General features: G+C 38.7%; 1 protein-coding gene across 1 annotated transcript in view; it reads left to right on the top strand.

The window, feature by feature from the left end:
- SPATA16 (spermatogenesis associated 16) overlaps window positions 1-21,774 on the top strand; it is a 199,136-nt gene that overhangs the window by 103,345 nt on the left and 74,017 nt on the right. The window contains exon 4 of the mRNA XM_014866864.3: window positions 13,296-13,380. Coding sequence (XP_014722350.3) covers window positions 13,296-13,380 — 85 coding nt within the window. The remainder of the gene's footprint in view (window positions 1-13,295; window positions 13,381-21,774) is intronic.

Below are 21,774 nucleotides of genomic sequence, written 5' to 3' on the forward strand. Positions count from 1 at the left end.
TCACAAATTACTCTTTATCTCTAGATGTACAATTGCCTCAAAAAAATTAGAAGCAGAATGGATATGCTTGAAGGAAGGAAGGTATTGAAAAAGGGAGAAGTTGAATCCTGTAATACTGACCTGAGGCCAGTGGAAGGTGCGTTTCACCGTGGGAAATCTTTGGCAGCCAGAATACAAGCAGAGTGCAAGTGGAAAAAAAGAAAAGAGATGCCAGAACAGAAGCATGGACTACTGAAAGGGGCTAGGAAAACTGTAGAAAGCAAATCTGAACGTATCATAATTTTGCCTGTGTCTACCCCAAATATGTATCACTCATAAAAATCAGCAGATGTTTATATATTAGTCTTAGAGCCCTCAGCGATCTCAGAAGAGTGAGCCAGTCCTCCACCAGGGAGCTGTTAATACTTGGAGAACAAACTCATTATTGCATCTTCGTGGGATTTTTATAAACAGGTTTTATTGCTAGTGGTGGTGTTTCGTTGTAGTGGTTCTCCTAGCTGGATTAAATTGAGAATGCTACATTAAAAGTGTTTTAAAGATCCATTCTCCTTGTGTCGCAAGTGTCCTGTGTAACAATTTTGACCATATTAATATGGAGACATTCCCAGGTATAAGCTACCTGTCTCCCAGCTCTGTATCCAACTCATTCTGACTTTTTACACCATTCCTATCTATCAGTACAAGCACAAAGTTTGCCTGAGTTGGGAAGCTCTGACTCAGCTTCTGACTCTCACCATCTCCACGTTCACCCTCGGGTTGATAACCACAGTGTGAATAACAATAGTATCAACAAAAATGTGTAGATCATTTCATAATTTCAAATTATTTTGTATGTAAAATTACTTACACACACACGCATCCCTCCAGAATATAGGTATTATTAAAATCATCTCCATTCTAGAGATAGACCATAGAATGCTAGGATGAAGACTTGGATTAAGTGATTTGTCCAAGGTGAAGCATGTGATGAGAGAATAAGAGGCATGGCTCCACGGCCTGGGTTTAGCCTTCACATAGGACCATGCAAACAATGCTTCCTCCTTGTTTTTTCTCTCTCCCTGTCTGGTTCTTAGGTTATTACACCTCAGGGAACCTTTTCTAAGATATGCATGCTCTTCCAGCATCGGACAGTTTTCTTCTGGCTTGTCTCTTCCGTTTCATTTGGGAGCCAAAAGGTTTTCTGGTTCAAGACTGATAAGAAAAATGCTCTTGATAATATGGTCTCAACTAAGAAATATTATGAAGTAGAACTTAACCTAAAAACAAAAATCAAAATCTGTTCCACCAACCTTTAAAGTGCCTATGGTTCCATTTCAGAATCTCTGTAAACATCTGCGAGTGGTTCTCAGTCCCTCTCCATGTCATGGAAAGTGAGTGAGGGTGTTTGGGTTGTCAAAATAACTCGCAAGCACTATTGGCATGTAGAACGGGGTTCCCAGAGATGCTGAATCTCCTGCAATGCACAGGACATTCCCACACAGCACAAAATGTATCTAAAATTGCCAGGAGTGACCACTGTTGTGAGATGCTGAAAATGACACCTGCTTCTGCTCAGTTAAAAGTTCAGAAATATTAAGCCACTTAACTCTTTTAGTTAGGTTTATTTTATTAATAAAACATTGCATAATTGTTAAATGTATATCATTTCAGTAAACCATGGTTTAAATGGGCGTCTGTAGGCTGCCTTGAAGACCTCACCACAGTGTATGTATACTTTGGTTCTATTGGAAAATTCATTCCAAGTTCCAAGGAACCAGCTCACCACATTGGAGCCTGCCTAGGCTCACTAATCACTCTTTTCCTCACTCTCTCCCCCTTTACCTGTAGGTCTCAGGCTCTTGAGAAAGAGGCAGCTGAGTTTATGATTGTGGTCCAATTGCACAAAGTGCTAAATAATCCAAATCTTCTATCAGACACTATAATCTGTATAGATTCTGGGGCTTTTTCCTACCCACGCAGAGATCAGGAGATAGAATGGCAAGCAGTAAGATGATACGTTTTCCTTACTTCTAGGGATAACATGACAGTTCTGGCTACTTTCACTGTAAACTGTTCCTCTGCCGTGAATGGGTTTATTTTCTACTCTGGAGACTTTCCTTTCCAACTGCTTTACATTTTACATGGGCTCCAGGAACTGCTGGTGTGAACTACTGAGAGTAAAATTAGATTCAGGATTGCCTGTTTTTGTACAGCTAGACTCTCTAGTTTTTGTCCCTTTTCAGGATGACCTAAAATGACGTTCTTTGTTTTTGCCACATCTTTCCCCTTCCTTTGATACCACAAGAAGTTGGATACAACATTATAATCCTGTTCAAGATGAGAGAAATAGATGATCTAGATTTTCACACATACCAAAAGGTGAGGATGCCCTCTGCTGGTGAAGACGTGTTCCAAGGATGAGGGCTCAATTCTCTGTCATGGGAGAGTGACCTGGAATATTGGTGGGGCGGGAGACAAGTCACTGGCAGGAACATTGCCCAGAGGAATGCTCCAGAAGGAACCCTCAAGAAAAAGCACTGAGAAATCTTGTCAGGTGTATCAGGTTCCGTAAACGCTCTTGAGAACGTCAGGGCAGCATATTATTTGATGCTGGTTTCTGATACCAGTCAGTCTCCACCCTAGCGTTATATTGTTGGCTTCAAGCCAAGCCCATTATTGTATTATCATTATTTATGATTTCCTTGAGACTCAGATATTAGTTCATTCATCTGGAAAAGGAACGAATTCGGTTTTAGATTTATCTTTTCTCACATGACTAATAGGATACTCCTTTATGGAAACTGCCCCTAGTGTCTGAAACTGGGCCACCGCTGGGCCTGGAATACTCAAATGCCTTCTCATATACCTTTGTCATTTGACTTTGTCCTTAGGCATGGTGCCAATATCTTAATTTCCTATTTTCCTATACTCACTGTCTAGTTTAGGCTGGTCCATTATCTCTTAGAAGTTCTGACAATGACTTCTTCTCTCTGGTCTTCTCACTCTCAAGTGCAGCCTCTAAAGAGTTGACAAGGTTCTGTCTCTAAACTACAGAACTGCCCATGTCATTCTGCACTTGAAACCCACAGGATAACATCCAAGCTCCTTTGTGCCTTCTCCTTGCCTTCATTGCCTGCTCCAAACTCAGCAAGATGGTCCTGTTGGGGTTTCCCACTCTCCCTCCTACTTCCAACCTCTGCACGTGCGTTCAAGCTGAACCCTATACCTAGAATAGCCTTCTCAGTCTTGTTCTCCCTCTGCTTGGCTAACTCCTGCTCATCATTTTAGGCTGGTCCAGATTCTCATCTCCTCTAGGTCTCCCTCCCTAAATGCACCAACTCTCTCAGCTGCCTTAATGTGTGTATCAATTATTGCACTTTACTCATTGTGTTATAATTATCTTTGTGCATGTTTGCCTTTCCATGAGACCTTAATGATGGGAAATGCCTTATTCATTTTAGATTCTCCATCTTTGTGTAATGAATGAACTTATGAAGTATGCAAATATGAGTATAATAAAAACATATACTCAGACGTCTTCCTATATTCATATGGCCCTAGCAGGACCCAGGTTCCCCAGACCATCTTCTGTATCCTAGAGAGTGAGTGGAGTCCAGATATCAAGGGATGCTGCTTATAAACCCTTACTTAAAAAGCAATGAAGAGACACCCCTAGAATGTTTCCATTATGGTCAGAGACCGTCACTGTCTCTGGTAAACACGAGCCTGAGAGATCTTGACTGGAAAAGATGTCCTCCTCATCATGGAATCCAGACAGGTAGTGGCTGAGATTTTAAAATTAGAAGTTCTCGGGGTGGCCCCATGGCCAAGTGGTTAAAGTTCCACACACTCCACTTCGGCGGCCTGGGGTTCACAAGTTCAGATCTCAGGTGTGGACCTACTCCACTCATCAGCCATGCTGTGGAGGCGTCCCACATACAAAATAAAGAAGGATTGGCACAGATGTTAGCTCAGAGCTAATCTTCCTCAAGCAAAAAAAAAAAAAAAAGAGGAGGACTGGCAATGGATGTTAGCTCAGGGCAAATCTTCCTCACCTCACCAAAAAAAAACCCAAAAGACAAAAAAAAATCCCCAACATAATCTCCAGACAATCCCCAACATAATCACCTGGCCTTTTCTCTCCCTCTTCTTTTACACAAACCCTCTGCTTCTCCTCAGATCCTGCATTAACATTTTCCATCTTCAATGCTCCTTGCATGTGATATGTTTCTGGTAACAAAATAAAATAAAATAAAATAAAATGCTCCATTTTCTTCATCACCACTTAAAAATAATGCCAGCCATTCTTCAGGTCTCAGCACTGAATCAGTCTATTACAGCCAAAAGTAATCATTTCAGCCTTCAAAATGCTCTAACACTTATGCTCTGTACTTCTTAGTTAACATTATGTACTTAACATTTGCATAGTTCTTTATGGCTATAAAACTGCCTTATATTTTGATTACTCTTTTCAAATATGGATGTCAAATCAATAGACAAATTGCTCAGAGAGTTCAGCATCATGTTCTTATACTTTTGCATGTTGCCATGACTCCAAACATACACCCATTGTAACAAACATAATAAACATTTGCTGATAATGTTGATAGCCCCATTTTTTGGCTCCACACAGGAAAAATAATAATCAAAAATGAAATCAAACCTTCATGGATAATCTGGAATGAGTCCTATTCATCTAGGCCTCTTCAACCAGCCATATATTTTCTATAAAAGTAATAACACGTCTCTTGACATTGTCGGGCAAAGAATCGTTGGCTGTATCAGAATGAATAAGCCAGAAGTAAGAAGAAGACATGTCTGCTGGTGAGACAAGCTTGAGATGGGGATAGGGAGGAAGATCAGCCATCACTAGGCAATAATAATTACCCCTCTGTTTAATCAACCATAGAATATGGTTTTTAGAGAGTGTACCAGTGGTCAACAGTTTGGCAAGAAATTAGCATCAGGGAGGTCCAAGAAAAGATAATAGAATCTCATAAAAGATTCACACGAAAAGAATGGCAACATGGAAGTAGTGTAGAACAGTGATTAAGAGGCCAAAACTTGATGACAAGTATATGTGCTTAGATCCCAACCCTGCAACTGACTTGTCGTAAAATTCTCCTCAATTTGAGGAACTTCATGTTCTTCATTTCACAGGCTTGATTGTAAGAATTAAATAAAATGTAAAAGCATTTACTATATATATGGTAAACACTCAGTAAATATTGGTTGCTGTTACAAATAGTATAGTAATGCTATTATTGTTATTGCTTGTTGTTGTTATCAATTGAGAATCTAAGGATAGGCAATATTTGAAATGCCAGACTAGCAGGCAGGTAGTGAACTTCAAGAAAAATTCTCATCCATTCCTGGACAATCTTGCTGGAGCAAGCATGGCTAGAACCTTAGCAATAAAAATCTGGAACTACAATCAAGGCAGGAACACATTAACTAGATTTGGTCTGCAAAAGGTAGAGACTTGGTCTCAGGGACAACTTTTAGCTATTAGAATTTGGCAATTAGTCACAGAGGCAGACTTGTTACAAAGGTTCAGAGACAAAGCTATAACTTCTTCAATGTCCATCAACTACTGAAATGCATGAACCCAGAGCACGGTAGGGACTGAGCGTGCTGATGAACATCAAATGACTAGGGGTAGTGGGGTAGGGGGAGAGGATGACCACGACAAAGTTGAAACAAAAGCACATAAATAGAATTGGATCCATATACCCAATAGATGTGTAGCTGGCATGTTGGAGACTCAGGAGAGGCAGGGGTATAGTCCCAATCTGAATCCGAAAGCCTGAGAACCCAGAGAGCTGGTGGTGTGAGTTCCAATCCAAGTTTGTTCGAGTCTAAAGGCAGGAGAAGACTGAGGTCCCAGCTCAAAGGCAATCAGAAAAGCAAATTCTCCCTTACTCAGCCTTTTTGTTCTACTCAGGCCTTAAGTCAATTGAATGAGCCACACTCACATTGAGGAGAGCAATCTGCTTTACTCAGTCTGCAGATTCAAGTGTTAATCTCACCCAAAAACACCCTTACAGACACACTCAGAATACTATTTAATCAAGTATGTGGACATACCATTGCCCAGTCAAGCTGACATAAAATTAGCCATCACAAACACCTACTATTTATCAGGTAACGTGTGAGGCACTACAATGGTAGATTCCTGTGGCCTACAGTTTAGACAGTGCTGCCAATAGGACTTCCAATGTTGATGGAGCTGCTCTGTGTCATTCAATATAGTAGCTACTAGCCACATGTGGCAACTGAGCACTTGAAATGTGCCTTGTGCACCTGAGAAACTGAATTTTAAATTTTAACTTTAATTCATTTAAATATAAACAGCTACGTATGGCGAGTGGCGACCATATTGGATAGTACAGGTCAAGGGAAAGAAGTTTGCAAAAGAGTAACCCAACGAGTAATTATAAAATGTGAGACTTATGCAAGAAAAGGTTAAGGTTCTGGTTGAGGGATGGTAGGGCAGAACTTACTTAGATAGAATAGTCAGAGCAGTTCTCACTGAACAGGCCATCAAAGTTTAAGCTAAAGCCTAAAGAACCAAATCTTGAGAAGGCGCAGTCAGATGGAAAATTGAAGACTAGATTCCAGGCAGGAAGAACCACATACACAAATGCCCCAAGGTAGGAAAGTTTGTGTTTGCTTTGAGCAACTGAATAAACCATAGTCGACTGGAGAGTGATGGAAAAACGTGTTTAAGAGGAAAACAAGGGCAGCCTCTTACAAGAGTTGCAGGCCGCAGTAGGAGCTAGGATTTTATTTGAGGTAATTCACGTTTACATTTTTTAAAAGATCATTGTGGCTGATTGCTGTGTGGAAGATATGTGAGCCTTTGAATAAATACTTCATGTATGCGTGCGCACGCGTGTGTGTGTGTGTGTGTGTGTGTGCGCTTGAGTGATTTGCTAGTTCAGTTCTCCCAATCAGAATATAATCTCTTCAATATTAATGTGTATTGTATTCAAATGAATATACACTTTGCATCAATATTAATTCATCTATAATTAATGACATGTATATACATATGTTCTTGAGCTTTTTTTAAGTATAGAAGGAAACAACCTCCTAAGTATGTTGATAACAGGGAAGGATTCTGTAGTTAGGACTATCGACACACTTCTAAGTACCTATACCAGTTACATAAATGAAATAGCTGCGTAAAAAGACCACAAGATTATCCTTTGACTCTTGAGAGAGGTCAATTTCTGGCTGTAGAAGAAAGAAAAGGAGGAATTTAACAAGTTAAAAACGACAACCGTGAAACTAATCTCAGGTAAAGGGGACGCATGGAGAAAGATTAAAGCAACTGAGGTTAATTAATTAACCCAGAGAGGAGAAGATTAATGAATTATTGTGAGGATGATGTAGAACTACCATTCAGAGGATAACGTCTAGTTGGGGTGCATTAACACCCAAGAGAGAACCGAAGCCAGCAGACTCCAACTGCAAAAGGTGCTGTTTATGGCTGTGAAACTCTGGAATCGGTGAGGAACGCAGAGCCCTGTCCTGTGGAGGTCTTTAAAACAGGGTAGATTCTCATCAGTCTCATTTAAAAGGTTTAAGTGTGATCCTGCCTAAAGGCAAGGTGCTGAAGGAATGACTTTTCAAGGTCCCAGCCAGTCAGCCTGATAAGACCACACACAGCTGATTCCGTGCTGATTTTCTTTTGTTTACCCATATCTTATTGTTTTACACCACCATGTGGCCGCGCTGAGTAGAAATGTTATAAATTTTGAATCTGAACATAGGCCTTAAGAAATATCAATAGCGTATTTTCATACCATTAGAATTGCAGTCTGGTTAGAAATATTCAATCTGTAAAGTCACCTGGCATGAATACGCTTATGTATCATGATCCTTTCCTGGTATTAGTTTGGAAAACAAAACTGGTACCTATCCTATTAATAATAACACGTCAAATTCTTTTATTGTGCATTTGCCATTCTATAGGAATGGGATTTGATTCACAATAAGCTGAGTTCCTGACATAAAAATCTTTTATTTTAGATGCATATATATTTAAAAGCTGGATTCTGAACCTTTTACATTTAACAGATGTATTAAGTAAATTAAATATGACTTCAGAATCAATTTTGTAAAATGAATTCAAATTTTCTATGAAAAGAATAGTAGATTTTCTTGCAGGAAAACAATAACCATTGACAGCTGACTGAGGGCATCATGTTAAAAATAATTTTAGATATAGCACATTAGGCCACTGTGCTTCCTGGTACCCTTCCTCTTTAATTTATGCAATAAATACATCAGCATCCATTAGCATATTAAGCTCCCACATGAGCTAAATGTTGCACTGGGTTCCACGTTGGACAAATTGAATTGACAAAGCCGTCTCTATCACTCCATTCCCAGGCCGCCTCCACTATAAAAGCCTTCTGTGAAAAATGGGCAATGAGGTAACCCTAGGGCAGACCGCTTGTCTTAGAATTCTAGTCACTCTGTAGGCCTCAAGTTCTTTGTAACAAGAATTTCATTTTTTTATTTTAAATAAATAAATAAGATAATGTTTGGTTATTAAGTCAACAGATATTTGTTGGGTAACTACCACACCAGGCACTGTTCTGAGCACTGGGGATAGAGCAATGAATAAAATAGACAGAAATCCCTGCCCTCGGGAAGCTTACATTCCAGTAAAGAGCCAGACAGTGAATATTTTAGGCTCTGGTATGGATAGTATTGGAGTGTGATCAGGGCAGTCCTCACTGAGAAAATAACACCTGATAAAGACCTGAAGGAGGTGACCAAGGAGGTGAGAGGGTATCTAGGGAAAGAACATTCCAGGACAGGGACTATGAACTGCAAAATCTCAGAGACAATGGTGTACTTGTTCATTTTGAGGAACAGCAGGTGGACAGTTTGTCTGGAGCAGAATAAGTGAAATGAGATTAGAGAAGTAATGTGTGACCAGATGGCATACGGCTCAAATGCCATTTTAAAGACTGATTTTTACTCTGAGTGAAATAGGAAGCCCTTGCAGTTTTAAGCACAGGAGTGACCTGCTCTGACACACTAATTTTAATGGAATTGTTCTGACTGCTGTGTTGAGAATAGATGATGGGGAAGCAGGGAGTCCAGTTTGGAGGCTGTTTGCAATAATCCAGGTGAGACCTGATGGACCAGATGGTATGCTAGAGGTGATGAAAAGTGGCAGGATTCTGATATAAGTTAAAGGTAACCTGACCAGAATTTTATCTTGGATTGGATAGAGAATGTGAGAGAAAGAGAAGAGTCAGTGATGACTGCAAGATTTTTTGCCTGAGAAATTGGATAGATGGAGACCACTAGAGACTGAGGGAGGGGAAGTAAGGAGAATCAGAGTCTTGGGTATGGGTATGCTAAGTTTGAAATACTTATTAGGTGTCTAAGTAGAGATGTTGAGAAGCCAGCTTCTATAAGAGTCTGGAGATCCAAGAAGAGGTTTAAACTCAGCATGTAAATCTAAGAGTTGTCAATCCACAGAGGGTATTAAAACTATAAAACTGATGAGCTCATCAAGGGATTGAGTATAGAAAGAAAGAGGAGTCCAAGCATTGTGCCCTGGGGTGCTCCAAAGTTAGGAATCCAGGGAGATGAGGAGATACCAGCAAAGGAGACGGAAAAGAGCAACCAGTAAGACAGGAGGGAAACCAGAAAGAGCAGAGTTGTGGAAGCGAGCGGGAAAGCAGACACTGCAGGGGGGAACAAGCAGTTGCATCTCTTGCACCTGAGAGTGTGTGGAAACTGAAGACTGAGAACTGAACCATGGCACGTACAGCATGGAGACCACTGGTAGCATTGACAAGAGCAGTAGCGTGTGAGCAGAGTGAACCGGGAGGAATGCGAGCCTTGCTGGAGTAACTTCAAGAAGAGTGTTTTGTTTTGTTTTTAGAGAAGGAAAGAACTAAGATGATAACTGGAAGGAAGGAGATCAAGAGAGGCTTTTAGGGTGTTTTGTTTTAAGTTCATAGGAAGAACAGCATTTTTGTGTGCTGGTAGACAAACTCGAGGAGAAAAGGAGAAATTGAAAGAAAGGGAAAGAGAGGGAGGGAGAGACAGGGGCGAAGAGAGAGAATTGCTGGAGCAGATTCCATGGGCAGGCACAACAGACTGGGATCTGGTGCAAGAGTGTGGGTGGGATGGGTTTATTCTACTCTGTAAAATGCTTTACATGGTGTTTAGCACTTAGTAAAGGCTCAAAACTGACGGATGTTAAACCACCAACTGTCAATTAAAAGGGTTTGGCTAACATGATCTTACAGTTCCAATACAGCTACAACATTCAATAGGTAAGTGTAAGTAAGTTGAATAGAACAATGACAACAAAATGAAACATTTAGAGGCAACGTTGAATTACACTGACTAGCATCTAGGACGTTGGTCTAAAAGGTAAATAGAGATACCTGAAGGAAAGCGGGAAGAATGATGGGTTACTGTTTGCACTCGGGTCATGAAGTGAATCAGCCAGAAGCACGATCCCACTAGGTACCTGACTCCTTGTAGATGCCCTGCGCTGATTAATTAATTACTTTGCCCTTTGTAAATTCAGCATGATGAAAACCTCTATCTCCTGCCTCACAAATATCACATGGTGTCATGTTATTTCCATGCTATTTTCATGTTCTTCCACTGAATTTTATGCTGATTCATAAAGTCTAAGCTGTAGGGCAGAGCTCTGGTGGGACCCAGACAGAGGAAGGTGGGGGGTAAGTCATAAATGCCATTTCCACTGGGAAGAAAATGGAATTGGAGCAATTACAATCTCAACTGTGTTCCTAATATGAACATAGCTTTCCATAAAAAGTATCTCAGCAAACATGTAGCTTCATGCAACCATATTTTGTTATTTAATACTAGCACCTTTTTACTATTATAATAATTGTGCTTCCCTAAGGGCAGGTAATAATTTCAATGATTCTTAATTCGTCACTTATTTCAATATAAATTTGGAGATATGTTCCTTTGGAAAAAGACGAGCCCCCAGGTGTAATAAAATCATCCTTAAGAATGTAATAATTTGACAACACGCCATTACAGTAAAAGCAACTTTGGAGAAATATTAATAAAAATACTAAAACTTCTACTTTTATGTTGGCGAACTCAAAACCAAATCACTAAAAGCATTAAAAATGCAGGAAAGCCCTAGAAACCCACTGTGGCTATCTATCTCCCCTGTTCTCACAATCATTCCACTCCAAGGACGGCAATCACTAACATGATAGAAGCAATCAGTTTATGTTCTACCTAACTCAAGCCAGTGGGTCTGCCACCCAGAACTACCTTTCCTGTTTTCTGCATGTTTCAAAATTTCAAAGTTTCTTTCCTGAACTCTGCACAGTAATTTTAGTACAACGTATGTATTGTCCCTGAAGAGGAAACAGTAAACTGAAATATTTAAAGGGGCCTGTGGCCAGAACGTGTAGAAGCTGACGTCTGACTATTGATTGACAGTTATACCAGTGCTTTTCACCTGTTGCTCAACCTAATAATTTGTTTATCTTAGAGAAACTATGTCAAATCTGGCCCACCACATATTTTTGGAAATAAAGTCTTGCTGCAACACAGCCCCACTCATTTGTTTATTAATTGTCTATAGCTGCTTCCGCAAGGCGAAGTTGAGGAGTTATGAGACCACATGGCCCACAAAAGCCTAAAATATTTACTATCTGATCCTTTACAGGAAAAGGTTGCCCAAGCCTCGTTTAACTAATGGCTGGTGTCCTCATTAATTGTTGGGCCGTAGTTAGGTATCCAAATGCTAACAGAAGGCAGAATCAGAGTACAGAATCAAGTCATCACCTAAAGAACCCAACTTCTATAAGTACAGTGTGTGCTGTCCTTGAGAGTGAGATTTTTACATTTTTCATTGATTTCCTAAATTCAGAATTTATTAAATGAATTTCTATTAGGTGACAGGCACCCACATGTCAAGCAGACTTCCTTTTGAGGTTATCATGGGAAGACAATTTTTCCAAGTGTTTCTATCAAAATGCAAATGTTTGAAATTCATTTTTGTCCCTCTTTAGTCTATGATTTTTATAACTTGTTTTCTACCTCACACATATTCACACAGCATCAAAACCTCCTAGCTCACTTTATCGTATTGTTAAATTAGGGTTTTGAAAAATATAAAAGGATTCTTAAAAGATTAGTTATTCTTAAATTATTGTCATTTATTTTGAAATGTCAGTGGACAGATGCTTTCCAATACCACATGTGTGAGAAGAAATATATTGAACTGAATAATCCTCCAAATGGTGGTATTTTTTTTCCACTGTTAATTTTTAAAGTCCTAATTTTTGTCTGTCCTGAGCAAGAATCTAAACATTTTAATTTTTTCAACAGAGTACCATAGTAAGTTTATAGCTGCTGTGCCTTAGACAACCTATATTTAGGGAAGGAAAATTCCTAATGCAGTTTACAATGATGTCAAGAAACAACATGTATCTGCAGGCAAAGATAAGAAAAACATTCAGGGGGTACACAGTGATAGCTCTACTTAAATAAACTTTTGGTACTAGTGATTAGGTACACAGGATTATTATATGTTTAATTGGCCAATGTGACAATTTGGAATTACTTCCAGTCTCATTTAATTGGATTCGGAGTCTCTGGGGAAAAGAAATAGAGAGGCCTAGCAGAGAAACAGTCATAAAAGTAAACTGTTTTTCTAAAGGGTGCTAAGCAATGAATTAATATCCATTTTTAATATCCCCTCAGCTTAATAAGACTAACGCAATGATTCTACAGACTAGATACTAAAACCAATTCAATTAAACAGAAAGGTTGGGGGAGGGGAGTGTCTGTTGAATTGGAAAGTTTTTATTTTCAATTTTAAGGAGGCTAATTTAATCAAAGGTGAATAATCTTTAACTCAGGTAAAGTCTGAGACATGCTTAAATACCTGCATAATCGTTAGCTATACATGCTGTGCTAGGTTTGAAGGTATTTTGGAGTCCATAAAATATGTTACTCTATAAATGCTTGGAAGCTTAATAGGAAGCCACCAGAACAAAGCGTTCTCCCGCAGTCTTTAAATATTCTTATACTGTACAAACAGAAAAACCATCTAGAAGACAAATGGCTTGTTGCTACTCTTACAGTTTTAGTTTAGCTACCAAAAAACAAAAAACCTACTTTCTACATTCTAAAACATGCCTTATGCTTTGCTCAATATTAGTCTAGTCAGTACATTAAAAAATCTTCTTCCTGAGTATTTATATATACTCGCTGTTGGGTTTTCCTTCTGTCCCATAAATTTGTTTTTTAAAAAAATCTGTCCTTGTTCTTAGGAGTGCCATGATTGCTGACTACATGTTCTGGCTCTGTGGAAGAAGTGACCAGTGTGTAAGCAAGCTCATCAAACTGTATTGGCAGGTAAAAATTGATGCCCCAACCAGGGAGGAGGAGCCCGTCTCATTTTTAGAACCAAAATGAAGGATTGGTGCTTAAAAGACTGCTGAAAAGGTAGTTCTGGGCATATCAATCAGAAGGACACCACTCAGTAGTAATGTATTTATAATGAAGTAGATGTTCTGAGACTAATTTTAAGGGCAAAATTCAAGGTTGTTAACCCTTGGCCCATACTTCAGTTTTACAACCCAATAAAAATTTGAGGCATCCCAGGAACTGTTTTCCCAGGCATGCTGCTGTAATGACATGATCTTTTAAAATATGAATATTGTATTTTCATAGATTCTTCTTGATCTATGACCTATAAAAGCAGATGCTAGAAGTAATACTAATTACATAATAAAAGAAAATGCAGAGGCCAGTCGTATTTCTTGGGTAACATTTAGTATTTGGAAACATAACCAATAACAAAGTGCAGATCTTCTTTCTTCTTCTTATTCAAAATGGCAGCAAGAACTCATCCCAAAGGTCAATGAGATGTCAAGAAGAGAGTCATAATTTCTTAGAGTTATAAGGAGAATTTAGAATTTACTGGTTCAATCTCCCTCACAACATACAAAACTGTTCTCGTGCTATCCTCCCCCCACAAGTTATCAATGACTTTCTGCTGAAATATGTCCAAAATGAAGAGCTCACTTATCCCCAAGAAATAACATCCAATTTGCTAATTATTGAACTGTTTTCCTCATTTAAAGTAGATTTCTACTCCCTTAAAACTTCCATCAAGTGGGTCCCCAGTGAAACCACATGCACCAAATGGAAATTCATTTCCAAATAAAATATTTCAAATATTTGAAAATCGACAACAAAAGCCAACTGCCTCCTCTGTGTCTTCTCCTATCCAGACTGTGTGGGGTGTTTTCTTCCTTGTATTTCAAGATGATTTAATTTAATTCGATATGAACCTTTTGAAACAACTAGAATAAGATCTGCTAAAATAGCAGTATGAAAGTAAGAAATAATCAGCAACAGTGACACACCCTGATTTTCCTCACATTTTCACTGTTGTGTCTTGGTCCCTAGTATTCTCTCTATATATTGTGTGTTATCCTCATTAGACAGTAAAGTCTTAGGTTTACCATATAAAATTCTCTGTAATTTGTATGGTCTATCTAAATATTTGGAGCTCAATTTACATACTACAAAAAATAAGCATTTAAATTAGTCCTAGTATACTTGAGACCTATAATTATTATGAAAAAAAAAGTTGACCGTCAGGTAGACAAAACTTTAATATCAAAAAATTATTAATTTGCTGATAAGTTTAAGATTTTCCTAAGGGAATCTAGAACAGTAGTAGTTGCCTATAGGCATGTGAATAAATAGTTGTAAAGAATTGCTAGAGATGAAAAATAAGCAAATCATATGAGAAGTAGATATAGTAAAGGAAGGACTTTTCATTAAAGGATTTCAGAGGCTTCTGGAGAGAGGTGGGGAAGGAGTTGAATCTTGAGGATTAGATAATATTCAGCAGGCCCAGCATAGTCTAGGTCCCAAATGATTGCTTGTTTTAATTTATTCATTCATTAAACAAACATATATTAAGTACCTATTGTGTTTTCTACATTGAAATAGGAAAAGATGTGTCCAATGTTGGTGCAACCCAAGACAGATTAAGAGCTTAAAATTTGGGGCCAGCCCTGTGGCTGAGTAGTTAAGTTCGCTCAATCCACCTCAGCAGCTGGGGGTTCATCGCTTCGGATCCTGAGTGTGGACCTACACACTGTTCATCAAGCCACGCTGTGGTGGCATCCCACATAGAAAAACTGGAATGACTTACAACTAGGATATACAACTACATACTGGGGCTTTGCAGAGAAATAAAAAGAGGAAGATTGGCAAAGATGTTAGCTCAGGGCCAATCTTCCTCACCAAAAAGCATCAAAAAAAAAAAGCTTGAAATTTTTGTAAATAATTTTTTTTGTTTCCTTCAGCTTTCAAAGAGCATCTCTATTTTAAAAGAGTATCTCTATTTTATTTACCTCAAACTAAGAAAAAAATCTCCACTTACCAATACATGCATGTTTGCTATATAAAAAAGGAATAAAACAAATACTATTATTTTACTACTGTGCATTAATAATAGATAAGAAAAACATATTTCTCTTTGTGTTCTCTTTTTCTCCTTTAATCCGAAGCAATTTGGTATATCGGGAAAAAGCCCTATTCCGGAAGTCAAGCCTGATTCAGTCCAAGTTCTAACACCAAATAGTTATCTAATCTGAGGCAAGTTAGTCTCTAGAGGAGTTTCAACTAGAAAATAAGAGATCACTAGCATAAAGTATTTGAGAAGGTCTATTCTTTAGCACTGAATCTCATATTTTTAGGCACATCCAAAAATGATGCCACAAATTTCAAGAAAAAAAGAAGTAATGTAATTAGAAATTGCATCCTGCAAATAAATTCCATAAGCTACATCCCTCTAGCCAGCCCCAACATCAGCACACCACACCATTGTCTCACCAGTTATGTGCTTCCTTCTGCTAGCCAACCTCTCCCTGATGTCACTTCAGACATATACACCTTCCCCCCAAACTTTATTCTGTCCTAAATCCAAGTGAGTTTGGGGGCATTGCCAGAGAGTGCCTAGTCCATGTCAACTTTAAAGACAGGGATGCCCCACTACCCAAACCGCCATCAATTACACTGGTGAATTTAAGAATGTCCCCAAACATCACAGACTGGAAGTTGTATCTGCATGTATAGACGTTTATAGACATCCATTAAGGCTGAACAGACAGGGGCTATTTTCACTACCTTTCTAAGTGGAGAAGTTACTATACATCTTTCTTTCAACCGCATAAAATCCCAACCACTCTGGCCAGTGATACTTTTTAGAAATCTTAAACAGGAAGTGGAAAATTTCAGAATGTACGCATTTGAGAACTGTCTACACCTACTCTCATAGACCATTGACTTCAAAAACTCTTAGATGCAAAAGAACAGACCTTTGCTTTGGTGAGCAATTTGGTGAACAATTTGGTGAACACCTTTCAATTATATTAAGAATATTTTTCATATCATCAACCCAGCAAGAAAAAAAAGGCATAAAGCTCTATACTATATGACAGCTCACACTGGGATACAGCCCTTTGAATAAAAGTGTTTGCACATAGTATTCTATAATAGCATCACTTCTTCTAGAGAGGGTTGGAAATAACTTGTTACAACTGTACTTGCATGCATGTCTCTGCAACCTAATACCTGTCTTCTGTTATCAGCGACCTTCCTCTTCTCAAACACACCTCCCAAGACCTTAGTACAATTCTGAACTCATAAGCAAAATGGAAAGTCCCTAGTCAGACTTAGAATTAGCTATTTTGAAGCAGCAACCCTTATTTATTTATATGTTGCTCCTAAGTAATAATATTATTCCAAGAAGAACTTTATCATAAACTCTAGTCCTCCTCCCAAGCCCACTTAGATCCATGGCTAGATTCAGGAAATAAGCCAACAAGACTCGATCTTCCACTCTTATTTTCCCGCCTTCACTTTCAGCCATGCTCTCAGCCATGTGGGTTGTCTCATGCGTGGCTTTATCTCCTGCAGTGTGAGTAACAGAGCCAACTCTGGTCCACATGGCTCAGAAAAGTGGAATGAAAAAAGGTGATAACAGCTAATTTTGTTGCAAAACTCCCACAAGATGATTGCAGAGGAACCCCACTAAACAGAGGCAAACTACCTGATCTACTCATTCCCTATCTTAATTGTTCTTATTCCTTTCTTTTCCTTTTTTGAGTCAAAAGCCTTCTAAGGGGGCCAGCCCCATGGTGTAGTGGTTAAGTTCAGCACGCTCCACAGCCTGGGTTCATGGGTTCAGACTCCAGGTGTGGACCTACACCACTCATCAGCCATGCTCTGTGGTAACCCACATATAAAGTGGAGGGAGATTGGCATAGATGTTAGCTTGGGTCTAATCTTCCTTAAACAAAAAAAGAGGAAGATTGGCAACAGATGTTAGCTCAGGGCTAATCTTTCTCAGGAAAAAAAAAAAAAAACTTCTAAGCATCTAATTCAATTTACAAGCATCCACCTAGAAACAATACTCATAAACACACAGAAAAAAGTGTGCTTACTATTTATCTGATTGCATTGGAAAGTGATCCCCTACACATAGTCAGAATACCAAAGCAGCATTTATAGAGAATTATGGCTTTCTCACTCTTCAAGAAGGTTGTACAATTCTTCTGGAATAAGAAATTGAAATATCATATTTGACATCACATCAATGACAATGTTTCATTTTAATGGCAATAAGAGGTAAAACCCTGATTTACAGTCTCTAATAGCAAATGGACTCAGAGCTCCTACAGCTCACAATCTCTCAAATGGGTAGGTATGTGTCAAGAAATACCAAAATTTGTATTACATCATTTCCCTTGTCCTCAAGTCAATGAGATTATCTTTGTTAAGTCCATATCATCAAGACTGTGTCAGCATTTTGTTTCAATTTTAAAGCCATCTGAACAAAAAGTGACCTTCATAAAAGATAATCCATTTTCTGAGTGTCTGTAGATTTTTGTCCCTAGAAACTCTCAAGACTGTCTGTCTCACTCCCAGTATTGGAAAATTCATGTTATTATTTGACTCCAGCAACCTCATTTAGAGTAGGAGCTTGACTAAAAAAGCTCATGGTTTTTCAGCAGCATCTTTAGGAGTAAATTCAGCATTTCAATCAAAAGATTTGCCTCCTTTATGGGAATAAGATATCAGCCATGATACAGCTAATCCTGGAATGAACTTCTCACTATCAATTTATTCTAAGAAGGGGTTTTCTTTTCTCTTAAAAAATTTTAAATAATTAACCAAACCAAATCACTTCTGAATCTCTTCTCTGGGTTACCAACAAACTTCTCTAATAGAAAAGAACTTCCTGGTATGCTCTTCTATCTTGACAAAGATCTACTGAAAAGGCACTGATTTGGGTTCTTGGCTCTGAAGAAGTTGAAGACTTTCACAGGAGTAAAAGACCTCTTTTGGGATTGTTGGAAGGGCTGTTGACACCAAAACAGGCCCATGTAGAAAGCCTGACGTGCGGAGCATCTTTCCTCAGTGAAGCAGCAAAGGCTGAGACAGTGCCAACTTCACAGGTCCTCCATCTGTGCAGAGAATACCAAGACTTCCCATCCAATTCAAGTGGTATTTGGCATTGAAATGTTCACCATCTTAAAGATAGCAATGGCTTAAATGGTTTCCAAAGAGGGATCACCAAAAAGAAATACTTCTTTTGTGTAATTAGTCTACTTTCAAAGGATAAAATCAGGAGCTTGTTGCACTGAAAGATAAAAAATTTACCCAGCCACGTGCTTGAGGAAGATGGTGCAGTCTGTGGGTCCCTAAAGCCCTCCTGTGGCTTTCAGGGGTTCACAGACCACAGGTTAAGACTCTTGCACTATTCCTTCTCTTTGCAGCAGCCCTTTTTCCCTTTGGTATTGGACCTCACAGAAGACACTGCTTCTAGCACTCAGAGCGAAAAATAGCACCCAGACTGTTGGTGTCATATATGCTTCCTTAAACTGCGCTGTGGTCATTCAAGCTTGAAACCTTCCCATTCTAGTGTCTTCAGGCTCCTCTTAAATTAGTGGACACCCTTCTTCTTTACTCTTCAATTGTACTTGTCATTGATACTCATTCAGCAAATATTTATGGAGCACTTATTAGTGACTATGGGTTAGACACTGTGCTATGTGTTGGAAATACAGCAGTGAACAACACAGACCCACCCTGTCTTCAAGGAGCATGGATTCTCCAGCGCAAAATATTTACCAGGAAAAACAACTCGTACTCAAATTAGATACCACTGCTTCTTAATCTGTTGTACTTCCACAGTACCATCAAAGTGAATTGCAAAACATCTCAATACATATTTGCTAAATTAAGCAATCAACCAAATTAAATATCGGTTTGACATAAAGCTCAAACCAATAATGTAGAGAATATTTTGGAACAGTTTTGTTTACAATTAAAAAATTCAGTGCTCGTATGAATTCAACAAGTATTTCTGTGTGTGTGTGTGTGTTTTAAGTTGACAATTGTGGACAAGTTTTGTGCTTTAGTGGAGTTTGGGATTCCTCAGAATTTTTGAGGTTGCAGATGTCCAAGAGTCTTTTCTCTCATTGGTTTAAGTGCTCACAGATATCTCCATGCAAATGCTAAGGTCTTAGCTATTAGCTTCTTCTTTCCAATGTGGCAATTAAGACAGCAGCAAGCTAATGGATTTCTCTGCACTAACCAGAGAATGACGTAGGATAACTTAACACTGAACGTACATCAATCCCTTATACTAATAACAAAGACTAACTTTTTCACTCCAGTTCTTTGTTTTTCTTCTGGATATTGCAAAGTCATCCTAACATTAGTCATATACTTGGTAAAAATTTGTGATATTTCAATGTCAGAATAAAAATAAAATCTTAAATATGAAATAATAGGCAAAATAAGGTCAAGGAACCAGAATTTTTTTATTATCTTTAACAAAACACCTACATATTCTAGAGAAGAAAGATGTATTCTCTCTAAAGATTTGCTTCCATATGAAAAATTTTCCACAGAAAGGAACAAAATAGAAATACTATATGAACATTTTTCTTAATGACCTATATTTATGATCTATTTATCTATTTATTTGGCCTTGTCAGGCAGAGAGTTTACAAAACATTTGGACAAGGAGTGTCTGAAAGCAGCCCAGGTCTTATAATATTTAGATTAGATATAATTTGAGAAGCACCAAAGCCACTCACCTAAAAATATTTTTCCTGTGAATTGCCATGTATCATGCTTAAATTCTCACCATTTAGCATGGAGTCTCTAGTCATCCCCAAGTCATATGCAAAAGAAATTTTATTTGAAAGTGTTTAAGTCATTATTGAATGACCCCTGAACACAGTTGTGTGAATTAGTTTACATGAGACTTCTTAGTCTCTTTGGAAACATGAAAACAGAATCCTGAAGGAACAAGATGGAAGGAAAGGTAGGCTCTGATGAGGAAAGGTGACAGAATGTTCTGGAATATAGGGAATGTAGGCTCAGCAGAAGGACCTTATGAAGGCAAAGGATATCTGTGCTTAACACTGTGAAGGAAAGGAAGCAAAAGAATATAGGCAATAAAGAGCAGTAGAAAGAGGTCGGGCCTGAAATTCCCAAGATGTAACTTCTAGTTCCAATGCTAGAATTTGATTTGGGATAAGTCGTTTCATTTCTATATTAGTCAGCTATTGCTACAATAATGCTGTGTAAACAATCACTCTAAAACTCAGTGGCTTATAATAATAAGCAGGCTGGCTTGGATTTGACTGATCTAGACTGGTCTTGGCTGGGCTTGACTAGGCCTAGCTCCAAGCTGCAGAGAGGCCCAACTGTGATCCACATGTCTCTCATCCTCCTTTGACCAATGGCTACCTGATGTCTGCTTTTCTTATGGCAAAATGCAGGATTCAAAGAGAGAAAGCAAAACCGTATAAGCATATTCCAACCTTCTGCTCATACCATGCTTGCTAACATCCCATTAGCCCCAAAGCAAGCCTTGTGTCAAGTCCAAGGGCAAGGGATAAGATTCTTCTACTCACACAAAGCCAAACAAAGGTGTTGGCTATGATATTGCTACAGGTAGGAGGAATACTGAGACCAGCAACTCAATCTACCACAGCTCCTCTAGACTTCAATTTCTGCTGCTGTATGCTGAAGAAGTTGGCCTAGGTCAGTGGTTCTCAGACACTGGTCTAGTGACCAACTGCATCAGAATCACTTGGGAAAACATTTACAATATTAGATTCCCAGAGTTGGATGAGGTCTTAAAAACTGTGTTTGTCTACTGATTCTTAGGTGATTCTGATGCATGAATCTTGGCTAGATCGTCTCTTAGGCCACTGACAATTTTTTAAGTTGATGACCATAACGTTTATCTGGGGCTTCCCTAGGTACAAAAGTAGAGCATCAGATGACCTGCACAAGTAATGCTGCCTGACAAGGCAACTGATAGAAATCCATAAGCCCCAGATTCTCCCCTTAGTCTTCCCACTATGTAGATGCCTCCCGTAAGTGAGACAACCTGTGCTTCCCATTTTTAAAGGTTAACAACTGCTCCCCTCTTATCGCCGTGATATAGTTGGTTTTCTTGCCCACCTCCTATCCCCAAAGCAAACTCCTTGGCTGTTTCAGGATCCTTCCCTGTGTTCAGTGTTACATCTAGATAACAATGAGCATTGCAATATTTTCTAGTCACTTGCCTACAAAGAGATTTGTCCATTAAGCTAGGCAATATTAAAATTCTCATTTCATGAATTCTCATATTTTTCAGTTAGAAGACAGGCTAAAGAGGAAGTGTCCAAATTGAGATGAGAGCTTCCTTTCCTGGATCTT

The sequence above is a fragment of the Equus asinus genome, chromosome 5 (assembly GCF_041296235.1).
Source record: "Equus asinus isolate D_3611 breed Donkey chromosome 5, EquAss-T2T_v2, whole genome shotgun sequence".
Classification (NCBI taxonomy): Eukaryota; Metazoa; Chordata; class Mammalia; order Perissodactyla; family Equidae; genus Equus; species Equus asinus.